Below are 12,289 nucleotides of genomic sequence, written 5' to 3' on the forward strand. Positions count from 1 at the left end.
TTGTTCTCAGATGGACTGTCTAACGCCCGTCAATCATCAGCGACTGTGCGTGCTCTTCAGCAGCTCTTCAGCTCAGTCTAGCAATGCCCCAAACCCCTGCGTCAGCCCCTGGTAAACTCTTACATTGGATCATAACCTCTACAAGTACTCAAAGTAGTGTTGAACGAGCTTAGTATTCGTCAAATTTGTCGACAACAGGATTGTCACCATGGAGTTCTACGGAAAGAATGACCTCTCACTTGGTGTATTCTTGGAGCGATACTGTTTCAGGTAAAATGAATGTAATGCATATAAAAAATGTTTATTGACAGTCATGTATTTTTTTTCCCATTTCTGGACATGTGCTGGCTCCCTAAATTGAATTGTAATACGGTGGAATCTAAGGTTGCCCGCAATACTGGTTGTTCATTTTATAAACGAATTCCCATAGGTGATAGCTCAGTGTTGCCATGAAGGTAGAGGAAATGTACTGTCATACAAATGTGCAAATAAATTAATTACAGATTCATTCAGTAATCCCCCGCCAGCCACTGAGGATAGGGGCTGAGCCCTGCCGCTACAAAAAGAATTGATCCCCAGCGCAAACTGTGTTTAGAATAGCATATATTAATAGTGTACACAAACTATGATCCCAAATCAGGTTTTATATCATTCCAAACTCATCTTAAAACACCGCCAATACAGGTCCCAGGCTATCAAAATCCATTTTTTCCCCACTTATGTCTATTGTTCTTTAAAATGACCCTATGACCTGTTTTAAGATTGAAATCTGTGATTTTTATGGAGTGTGTTCAGTTTCCATTTGAAATGAAAATGAAATCTGTTTAAGGTGGCGCCGTGACATAGATGCGCTACTCTTTATTCAAGTATCTTCCCCCTTCGTGTTTGGCACGTGCCCTCTCAATTTAGTAATAATGGCTGAGCGACAACGTGGTAAGGTTTTAAAACTGGATTTGAAAGCATTTAAACTCTGACCTCACTTCAGTTGTGTTTCCATCTTATTCCATTCGTGTGCAGCATAACAGTAAAATTCAGCTTCATCATGTTTACTTTGACTGTGCTGCGCTAATGAATCCAAGTCTGCAGATCTCAGAGCCCCACTGGGTTTAAACTCCCAATGGCATTTATTTAAAAAGCAATGTGGTTGGAGTTAATTTCTGTCGTCTAGTGATCTTTTATAGAAATTCATGGATAACTTAGATAGTTGTTAATTAAATATTTCTCATATTATGCTGATCAGCCACACATTTCCCTGTTAGCTGTAAGTACAATTTCATCCTCACCTTTAAGTGGTTAAAAAAAAGAGAATGAGCAGCTCATGCTTTTCCAACACAATTTTGGATTATGTTCACTTCAGGTCATCTTACCAGTGTCCCAGCATATTCTGTGAGACTCCCATGGTGCACCACATCCGGCGCTTTGTGCACGGCAACGGTTGTGTGCAGATTGTGCTGAAGGAGCTCGACTCCCCTGTTCCCGGTTACCAACACACCATTCTTAACTATTCCTGGTGTCGCATCTGCAAACAGGTCACTAATAATAAGGTTTGGGTTAACTTTGCTTTTTGTGTTCTAATCTTGCCTCCCATTTTCAGGTGACCCCCGTGGTGCCCCTGTCCAATGACTCATGGTCAATGTCTTTTGCCAAATACCTGGAGCTGCACTTCTATGGCCACCAGTACACCAGGCGGGCCAACGCAGAACCCTGCGGCCACTCCATCCACAAAGACTACCACCAGTATTTCTCCTATAACCAGATGGTGGCGTCCTTCAGGTATATCATAAGCCATTTGGTCCATCTGTACGCCATCCATCCACTCCTGAACTCAATTAAATATCCACTTTCAGCTACACATCTGTGAGGCTGCTGGAGATTTGTCTTCCCCGCCCCAAAATCTTTATCAGAAACCTGGGGCCTTCCAAAGCCAACTTACAGCAGGACGTGAAAGACTTCTCACAAAAGTAAATCAACCCTCCAGTCTGCAACATATTGTGGATGTCTGTCACAAAAACAGGCTGGCATCAGCTGTAACTTAATTCAGTGTTATCTCTTAACTCATTCACTGCCAGCCCAGGTAAAATGAAAGTACGTCTATATCCGTCAATGGTAGCGAATGAGTTAAGATGTTCAGTCTTCAACAAACCTGTCAAAAAAAAAAATCAAAGGAGTAACTGAACGTGCATTTTGTTATTAACATGGGTTATTATTTTTACATTGTAGACAGTTATGGTTGTTCGAAAAAATAGAACAAATCACCTTTTTCGCCATTTCGCCATTTGTCTTCAATTGGCAACTTATTTTCTCAAAGTTAAATATGTTGAACACATTGCCAGTACAATTACTCCTTTGACATTTTGTAACGATCTGTCTGGAAATTCATTTATTTTCCCATTAATTTCAATGGGAGACATTGCATTCCAATCCAAACAAGTCATTGTCAAGCGTTCAGAAATAGTACGTCAGCTCTAATGTGAGCGCTCGTAAATTAAGGCGCCAAGATACCGGACCAAATGAACGTGTTTAATGAACTTGGCGGACAGCTTTAAATAGTTTTTAAAGATATTAAATGTACATGGAAAATAATGAAGTTATCAAATGAATTATAGACAAAATATTTTTTTAAATATTACTACACAGGTTCCCCTGTGCTACATTTTGATATTGACTTGAGATCTGCACAAAATAAATTGTTGTTGTCAATATTTTGTCACTTAACACTATTCAATGAAAGAAAATATGAAAGTTATTTGTGTTTTTCTATCCGAGATGTAAATTTTCCTGACAAAATCCATGTGTTCCTGACAAAATATCCCGAATATTGCTTAGAGATGAGGATAGGGGTTGGTCCCACTCTGTGTGAGTGTTGCACTGCACCAAATAATTTTGACTTTATTATTCAATCCTCTCTTATGTCTCTAATCTCAGAGTAACGCAGGTGTACTTGGCCATTGACGATCGCCTCACCTCCCTAAAGACTGAGACCTTCAGTAAGACTCGAGAGGAGAAGATGGAGGACCTCTTTGCCCAGAAAGACGTAGATCCTTTGTCCCTTCCTCAATGTGTATTTCCGCTGCTTACTGCTTTTTAATGTTGTCAGTGGTATTTCTGTGTGCAGATGGAGGAGGCTGAGCTGCGCAGCTGGATTGAGAAGCTCCAAGTGCGACTTCAAGTCTGTGGTCTGGATTCTCCGCAGCAGCTCCAGGCAGTGCTAGAGTCTCTCGTGTTGAAGAAGCAGAGCCTCTGTGAGATGCTGCAGTCGTGGAACAGCAGGTCATAGTCGTGGCTGTCCTTGACCACCGTCACATTTCTGAGCATATCGTTGAGTTCCTCCACTCATGCCCTCTTCAGGCTACAAGACTTGTTCCAGCAGGAGAAAGGCCGCAAGCGTCTGTCGGTGCCCCCGAGCCCAGGCCGTCACCGACAGGCTGCCGGTGATGACAGCAAGGTTAGTGCGGTATGTTCAGGTTGCGACAACATTTTCTCATGATTTGACACTTTTGTTTTAATGGCAGAGCACCCTGGACTCCTCACCACGTAACCCCTCGCCAGTGGTGCAGAATGGTGACAAAGGTAAGCCTTCGACCTTGTGTGAAATCCTGTTCATCAAAGCAAACCTGGAAAGTTTTCTTTTTGGGCAGAGGACCGCCACCTCAACACTCTGCCCTCCACATCGTCCTCCTCCACTGCATTGCTGTCGCCCGGGGAACCTGGAGCAGAGCCAAACACGCCCGGCCCCTCCTTCACGGAGCCAGACTCCGTCAGCATCCCAGAAGGTAGCGATATACTGTAAAACATACAATTCTCTTCCTTAAATCACTTGTGTTAAAAATAATCTGCATTATCCGGGGGTCGCCAGACGTGTTTGACGGACACTTGCTGGGTTCCACTGACAGTCAGGTGAAGGAGAAGTCCACCATGAAGGCTATTCTGGCAAATTTTTTGCCAGGCAACAGCTACAACACTATTCCCTTCCCGTTGTGAGTATTGCAGTCGTCAAATGCCACAAAAGACAAGTTATAATTTTATCTGGAACATTTTGGTGGTTTATTAGGTGAATGTGTTGAACAGCTTACCTGAACTAGAATACTGCATCATATTGTTGCCAAACGTACAATCCTGATGGATTAATTTTCCTTTTAAACCCTTGTTGTTGTTGTGGAGAAGCAAAAGTTTGCTGCCCGGACTCCCCCTGCTGCTGCTGCTGCTTCTTCTTCATCGTCCTCTTCATTTAAAGATGTCGATGAAGAAGCACTTCCGTCAGAAGTAGTCATGGCAACTCACTTTCACTTTGCACAACAAAGCATGAATCCACCAGGATTGTACCTTTAGGTATAAAACAAAGCAGGATTTCTACCTAAAGTAAGCGGTTTAAAAAAAAAAAAAAAAAAAAGTAAAAACTTGAACATTATTTTGCTGACGTATTGTCGTCCTCATCAGAGGCGGAGCGCGCTCCACTCACAATTTCAGGTGCAAGCCATCATAGATGCATCACGGCTGTTTACAAACATGCTTTCCTTGTTTATGTTAAACACTAATAATTTGAGCAGAAATCGGACAATATGGAACCAAATAGTGATCAGACTTATTGAAGCACTCAATATAGTTGACGCCTGCTTCAGTCATAAAGGAAAAAAAAAGAAATCATGAGGTGTGACATCACTTCCTGTGTCGCAGTGACCCAGACAAGCATTACCTGATGTATGAACATGAACGGGTGCCCATTGCCGTTTGTGAGAAGGAGCCAAGTTCTATCATCGCCTTTGCGCTCAGGTGACCACTATTATTATATATATATATATATTTTTTTTTAACATATACTGTATTTAAGTAACTGAGTATTGTTTCTGTCCGCCAGCTGCAAGGAGTACAAAACAGCTCTAGATGATTTGTCCAAGGTGTGCACCGCAGGCGCAGACGAGGGGTCACAGGCCAACAGGTTTGTCCATTCTGCCATTATGTGAAACCCAGTATTGAGATCCATTCGGAGAAGGAAGTGTATATCAACTTCCCAACTTCTGTCGAGTAGCGGCGAGAGCCGAGCCAAGGGCAGCCCCGCCAGACTCGGCGAGTCGTCCGTGCAGAGCCGCAGCAGCACCGAAGCTGACCTACCCAGTAAGTGTTGATGTCTGCATGCGTTCATGATCCACCCGTCATCTTTGCTGATTTGTCCGCAGAGGACGCCGATGTGGCCGATAAACAAAAGAAGCAGTCTCAGAATCCACACATCGAGCTGCGTAAGTTTGATCTTTTGTTTGTTTTTCCTTATTCACACTTTGTGATATTCCCATTTCTAGTTTAAATCATTCCCGCTCCCTCTGTTTAGAGTTCTCAGACGCCAATGCCAAGTTCTACTGTCGCATCTACTACGCGGACGAGTTCCACAGGATGCGGGAAGAGATCTTGGAGAGTGCTGAGGAGGATTTTGTCCGCTCGTTGTCTCACTGCGTCAACTGGCAAGCACGTGGCGGAAAGTCTGGAGCTGTCTTCTATGCCACAGAAGGTCGGACCACTGACGAAAGTCATTATACCTTCCATAGAAAGACCTGACACTAAACGAGAGAAATAAATATTGGATTTTCAAACAACAAAATGAAACCATATGATTTGTTTGTACAAAAGCCCACTAGTTTAAAGCTACCATAACAATTCATACCATAAACTGCCTAAAAGAAATTAGCATAGATTTTATGGTACTTATAAACCATCATCTCCTGCGTCACATGACTAGAAAATTAAACACTGCATATTTAAAACACCCAAAAATTTGAAGGGGAAGTCCACCCAAAACGTTTCTTTACAAGAATATGTTCTATGCATCCCCACTAGTCCTAACATGTCATTTTGATTCATATTGTGTTTGCGAAATATGAGTTAAGCAGCAAAATACACCCATTTTTAGCCATCTCAGGGAGCTGCCATTTTGTCACTTAAGTCAATTGAACGTGACATCACAGTTGCTCATGGCTCAGATAACGACCAATCATGGCTCAGCTTCAGAGGACGTGATTGGTTGTTACCTGTGCAAACTACAGTGGGAGGGTACCTAAATGGACATGGGGAAGTCGTAGATTGGTCACTTCCACAATGAGTGAAGAAAAATATGAAGACAAATCTTATCTTGTTAAATAATAATTACTCTTTTTGTCAATGTTGAGTAATAAAAAAGTGATATCATTTTAATACATGCTATTATTTCAAATTTTGTTTAAAATGTGTATTCCCTAATTAAACAAGACCAATGAATGTGTCATATAATTTAGTATGGAACACATTTGACAAAAGATTGGGATTTAATTTTATTTGGTGTGGAAGACTTACTTTTTGAGATTAGAACATCCTCTTTTGGGTTTCAGATGACCGCTTCATCCTGAAGCAGATGCCCCGATTGGAAGTCCAATCCTTCCTGGACTTTGCTCCTCACTACTTTACCTACATCACCGGAGCTGTGCAGCAGAAAGTGTGCATCGCCTAACAAGGAAATCTACACGTATTTTCTGGATTGACTAATACATTTGTGTCACAGAGGCCGACCGCTCTGGCAAAGATTCTCGGCGTTTACCGCATCGGTTACAAGAACTCTCAGAACAACACTGAGAAGAAACTGGACCTGCTTGTGATGGAAAATCTTTTTTATGGACGCAAGATGGCTCAGGTCAGGAAAGTCTGGATTTACAGAACATTCTGGGAAATGTTATTTTAGCGGGGCTACCTGACGGCAACAAAACATTTAATAAACACATGACTTCACTGAGCGTTCAAATACTTGAACACGATGAGCAGTTAAAAACTTTGCCTCTTTGGCCCCATCACATGCCTTCATTTAATTATTATTTTAAAAGTTATCACGGTGCGACAAAACCGTCCAATCAGAGACAGTAGAGAGAGAAGGCATGGCCGAGCGGTCATTTGCTCACCAACAAATCTTTTTAGAATTGATTATCCTATCAATTATTCCATTATTTACTCAGGCAATATTCATAAACTCCACTTTGCAGTAATTATTTGAGATTTTATTTTTCTCCCTTTCTAGTTTAAAGTGGCCCCAAACCATGGGTATCTATTTTTGTGTGTTGCCCCGTGGAGCTCCGACTTTAGTTGCCACTTCCATGATTACTGCTGACAGACGTAGTCAAACATGATTGCAGATATTGCAAATATGCTTTTAAAAATGCTAATTATAGTTGAGAGACAGAACTGTTTGAGTCAAGGTGTCTTAAAAATACAACTAACACAACCTGACCCACAGTCAAGATTTCATGAAATAAACGCTTACCAGCCAAGCCCAACATTAAGAAAGCTAAGGCACACTCATAACAATGTGGGTAGGTACCAATCCAGGTAAATGGCAACATTTAGCCAGCTCTACTGCAACTATTTACAAAGATTAATTTCATAGTGTTCACAGCTAGTTGTGTTAAATGACTCAGTACAGCGCTCCTTTAGTTTGAAGCTGGATGCCCGTGTAAGGCGGGCTGAGCCGGTATTTATTTAGAAACAGTAGCACAGATAGTGAGTTGACAATTTCAATATTATGAATCAGGCAACGCCGACCACTTTTGTTTCGTCAACAAAATAAAAAAATCTAAGTGTTTTGTGCCTGCTACCTACCAATGTAAGCAACTTCAAATCTTTGAATTGGGTGCTCTTTATAATACTTAAAGTTATCAATAATCCTTGAAAAGCGGTCTAATTTTGGGAGCTTTGGGGAAAAAAATATTGTCAGTTGAAGCGCTGAAAAGAAACGAGCACCTACCAATGTTTGTGATCTCAAATTGAAAAGTGAAATGTCCTCACTGCCCCTGCAAGGTGTTCGACCTAAAGGGGTCGCTGCGAAACCGCAACGTGAAGACCGACTCGGGCAAGGAGAGCTGTGAAGTGGTTCTGCTGGACGAGAATCTGCTCAAGCTCATCTACGACAACCCGCTGTACATCCGCTCGCATTGCAAGTCGGTGCTGCGCGCCGCCATTCACAGCGACGCCTACTTCCTGTCCAGTCACCTCATCATCGACTACTCGCTGCTAGTGGGACGCGACGACGCCACCGATCAGCTGGTGGTCGGGATCATCGGTAAAGAACAAAGTAGTAACGGCGGCGCACAAGTCGTTTTTGTGGCAATCTCATATAAAGTGTCTCCTTTCGCAGATTACATTCGGACTTTCACTTGGGATAAAAGGCTGGAGATGGTCGTCAAATCCACTGGAATTCTGGGAGGTCAAGGTAGTGCTTGCTTTCTATTAAACCAATGTGCTAGTCAAACGTCGGGTGATTTCTTTTGTTAGATGTAAAAGTTCAAACGGGCTGGAGGTTTTTAATTGAAGCACAGATTAATTTCTAGGTTTGTTGTTTAAAAAAAAAAAAGCCCCTTGAAAAAAAACGTGCCAGATAATAAATCACAATTGCAATATTGAGGGAGGAGACATGCAATTAGGTTAGTTTTCAAAATCATTCAAGCCACAGTGTGAGTATGAGAAGTAAATATTGTGAGGCACACCTCACATAATTCTGTCACAGTAATTAGAGTATTCATTGCAAATCTCAGGGTATGTATACATTGACTCCTGTTTATGTTGCTAAACCAAAAATATGTACATCTTTGAAACTCAAAATGCTTTAGAGAAAAAGTGAGGGATTACTTTTCATGAAAAAATTGTTTAGGTCACGTGATCCACACGGTCAAATTATTGGTCAAAAGGTACTAAAATATGCACCGATCTTTTAAATGATTGCAGATTTGTATTCCTTGTTGCATTCCCTTTCCAACAGTACCTATTTTATTTACCTCAAATTAGAAATTTCGTGATGTTCCATCACTGGCAACAAGTACAGCAAGTTTCATGAAAATCATATTGCACCTGGTTAAACCCACAGGGGGGATCTGTGCAATCAAATCTACAACATTTTAAATTTTGAACAAGAATGAATGGTGGTCACCATGATGCCTCACAATTTTTTTTTTCATGTACCGTAGTCTTAGTGTTTGTCTAATGTTGTGATTTGCAAGATCAACTGGCCTTCCATTGACTAATTTATGCAGAAGTCTCACAAATTCAAACTTTCAAGCAGTTGTAATTAAGCACCATGCCGTCTTTGTGCAGGAAAGATGCCCACAGTGGTGTCGCCCGAGCTGTATCGCGCCCGCTTCTGCGAGGCCATGGACAAGTACTTCCTCATGGTGCCTGACCACTGGACCGGATTAGGTGTCAACTGCTGAGCGGGACACACACCTGGAAATGCTAGAAAACGAGGTCCAACATTTCATGCACGCTGGGAGCATTTTTTTTTAAATTGTATTTACCGACAGACGAGCATGTCACATTTCCACCCAACACAAGCGATATTCCAACATATTTTTTAATGAGTGCACTTGTTGTGGAGATGGTTATTATTTTATCTTGTGGACCCTTGATGACTCTGTCATTATAGTTTGCTACTGTAATTTAAATATGTACAGAGATTATGTAACTATTAAAAACATTATTAACATTGATCTTTAAATATTTATGGGTTTTCTTGCGTCAGTATGTATTGCTGAGTGCTTGCTTGGCACAAACGGTCCACTCCATTCTTTAATCCAGCCTACCAAGTATTTATATGAAGTGTCCTGTAATAATTGTTGCATTAAGATATCTTTTTCCATAAATTGATTTATTAAAATGTAATGTATATTCAGTCCCCTCCAAAAGGATTGGAACAGCAACCTCAATTCCTTTGTTTTTGTTTTTTTTGCCTTATGAATACATTTGGGTTTCAGTTCAAAAGATAAATATGAGACAAAAGTGATCTTTATGATATTTATATCTGGGTGTTAAACAACTCGGGGAAACAGCACTTTTTGTTTGAAGCTACCCACTTCCACCCAAGTCTGTGGAAGTACTGGAACATGTTACTGATGGCTTTCTTAATTGCGTCGATGTTGCCTTATACAAAGTAGATTGATAGCTTAAACATTAGATGCTGCTCGTTTTTGTTATTTTTTGCTTTGGGTTTCGCCGATGTCAATTGCATTTGTTGTTAAGCAGACATGAAGACCAGAGAGCTGGCTATGGAAGAAAAGCAAACTATTTTGAAGCTGAGAGAAGAGGAGAAATCGATCAGAGAGCTGTTGCACCGTCACAAAAAAAACTACTGATGTAACTTAGCAACAAACATCAAACAGGTCAGCCAAAGGTAGAGCTCTGAAGAAACGGTGAAAAGCAGCCGTCAGTGACAGCGTTACCAACTGTCACACTCATAATCCATTGTTTGAAGAACACTTGGCACTTGTCATAGGAGGGCCAGATTAGATTTGGCAAAGGAGTACAGAGATGAGCCACCAGAGTTTTGGAACAGTTACATGGCATGATGAGACTAATCTTAATGTCTATCAAAGTGATGGAAAGGTTCCATTATTTTTGGTGGGGGACTATCCATTTTACATTTTTTATTTTATTAAGATAAGATAAGATGTCCTTTTATTAGTCCCACAATGGGGAAATTTGAGGTGTTACAGCAGCAAAGATATAGCAATTGGTGAATAAATTTTAAGTAATGTCACGCTTTAATGTGCTTTAGTTCTTAGGGTTTTTTTTTTTTAAAAGAAAAAGTGGCGGCACGGTGGCCGTACTGGTTAGCACGATGGCCTCACAGTGAGAGACAGCAGTGGTCGTGGGTTTGATCCCGGCTCCGGCCTTCCTGTGTGGAGTTTGCATGTTCTCCCCATGCCTACGTGGGTTTCCTCCGGGTACTCCGGTTTCCTCCCACATTCCAAAAACATGCATGGCTGGCCAACTCTCTAAATTGCCTCTAGGTATGAGTGTGAGTGTGGATAGTTGTTCGTCTCTGTGTGCCCTGCAATTGGCTGGCAACCAGTTCAGGGTGTACCCCGCCTACTGCCCGAAGATAGCTGGGATAGGCTCCAGCACCCCCCGCGACCATAGTGAGGAGAAGCGGTACAGATGATGGATGGAAAGAAAGAAAAAGACTGATTCATTTATTGTTCCACTGCCATGGGCAAGTGACCAGTTCAGGCTTTTTACCGCCTAATAACAGTTGGTATACACTCCAGCACAGTAACAACCCTTGTGCGGTTAAGCGGTTCAGAAAATGGATGGATATTCATTTGTTAATGGAGTAAAATAAAACAAATGTCTTCTTTTTTATGAGTTACTATTTATTTGTAATAAATGTGGAAAAATGAGCCATTTTAAGTGAGAAAAAGGCAAAGCAAAACTGCAGCACATTTATTATTTTCAAAGTGTACAATTGATTTATAAAAACACGCAAGTGTGGTCGTACTGCATCAGGAACTGCTTTGCAAATCATCTGGAATGACGATTGTCTCGACTCATGAGGCCCGTCTTTGTATTAAAACCACGCATTTCTCACACTGCGTTGAATTAGGTTCTTCAAACAAAGCTGTGTTCAGATGGCCAAGAGTCATACAAAGCTTTAGAAATCAACATTATATAAAAGAGCAGTAACAATGTCGGCAGTTTCGCCATTATCGTGCCGCAAACTTTACTACCAACAAATATTTGCATTGGCTCATGAGCCAGAAAAAAACCTGGATTCAAATTGAAATATTGTCGCTGTCAAATGACTGGTGAATACGTTCTTTTTTTAATTTGACATAAAAAATGACTGAAAAACTCACAAAATTTGGAGTTAGTTCTACAGTCATGACTGTACATCATCTCACCCTAATCGCCAAGGAAACAACATTTGGTCTAGTCTAGTGGTTTGGTTTTAGTTGCTCGAATTGGGAATGCTTCCCTTCAAAACCCTGCGAGACAGGCAAGAAGACTGAGTCGGTTTCTCGTCTTTGTCAAAACAACGTACAAAAACACATATTCAGACTTCCCAAGAAGGAAATACAACAGCAGGATTGGAATGTCTATGAAGGAGCATTACAGGCATTCAGAAAAGGGGAAAAAAAGTGGGCAAATAAAATGTTTTGGTGGTAAAATTACCGTAACCAATATAGAACTTTTACAAATTTATCCCTGAAAAATTACTTATTTCATTTTTTTTCTCAAAATACTTTTTTTGATCTAGGGGTTTAAAAAAAATACTCCCCCAAAAATAATTACTGTAAAATCCAGTGAATAACATTTTTTGCCACCCCCCGCCCCAAAAAATCTGATTTAATAAATGAAACTGTTTCACATTAAGACATTTACCAGTAGCTTTGGCAGTACTTCAAATTAAAAAAAAAAAAAGAAATTGAATCATTGATTTGTAGTGCATACACAATGTAGCTCAATATGCTTCACTTACTCTAATTAAAAGTACATTTAAAAACAGAGTTAA

The 12,289-nt window shown here is 40.8% G+C and overlaps 1 protein-coding gene across 7 annotated transcripts in view; it reads left to right on the forward strand.

The window, feature by feature from the left end:
* Positions 1-9,488, forward strand: part of pikfyve (phosphoinositide kinase, FYVE finger containing) — a 26,263-nt gene extending 16,775 nt beyond the window's left edge. For 5 of the 7 annotated variants that reach the window (XM_088314860.1, XM_088314858.1, XM_088314859.1 and 2 more), the window contains 21 exons: positions 11-111; positions 199-270; positions 1,358-1,529; positions 1,595-1,773; positions 1,848-1,961; positions 2,926-3,034; positions 3,116-3,270; positions 3,349-3,445; positions 3,513-3,570; positions 3,639-3,773; positions 3,857-3,977; positions 4,675-4,770; positions 4,856-4,936; positions 5,027-5,112; positions 5,163-5,234; positions 5,324-5,500; positions 6,354-6,457; positions 6,524-6,652; positions 7,807-8,068; positions 8,144-8,218; positions 9,097-9,488. In XM_088314860.1, coding sequence (XP_088170986.1) covers positions 11-111; positions 199-270; positions 1,358-1,529; positions 1,595-1,773; positions 1,848-1,961; positions 2,926-3,034; positions 3,116-3,270; positions 3,349-3,445; positions 3,513-3,570; positions 3,639-3,773; positions 3,857-3,977; positions 4,675-4,770; positions 4,856-4,936; positions 5,027-5,112; positions 5,163-5,234; positions 5,324-5,500; positions 6,354-6,457; positions 6,524-6,652; positions 7,807-8,068; positions 8,144-8,218; positions 9,097-9,212 — 2,511 coding nt within the window. In that variant the 3' untranslated portion in view covers positions 9,213-9,488. The remainder of the gene's footprint in view (positions 1-10; positions 112-198; positions 271-1,357; positions 1,530-1,594; positions 1,774-1,847; positions 1,962-2,925; positions 3,035-3,115; positions 3,271-3,348; positions 3,446-3,512; positions 3,571-3,638; positions 3,774-3,856; positions 3,978-4,674; positions 4,771-4,855; positions 4,937-5,026; positions 5,113-5,162; positions 5,235-5,323; positions 5,501-6,353; positions 6,458-6,523; positions 6,653-7,806; positions 8,069-8,143; positions 8,219-9,096) is intronic. The other 2 variants (XM_088314856.1, XM_088314861.1) reach the window with 1 other exon arrangement.
* The last annotated feature ends 2,801 nt before the right edge of the window (positions 9,489-12,289 follow it).

The sequence above is a fragment of the Idiotropiscis lumnitzeri genome, chromosome 14 (genome assembly GCF_059441095.1).
Source record: "Idiotropiscis lumnitzeri isolate Australia: NSW breed Sydney's pygmy pipehorse chromosome 14, RoL_Ilum_1.0, whole genome shotgun sequence".
Taxonomy (NCBI): domain Eukaryota; kingdom Metazoa; phylum Chordata; class Actinopteri; order Syngnathiformes; family Syngnathidae; genus Idiotropiscis; species Idiotropiscis lumnitzeri.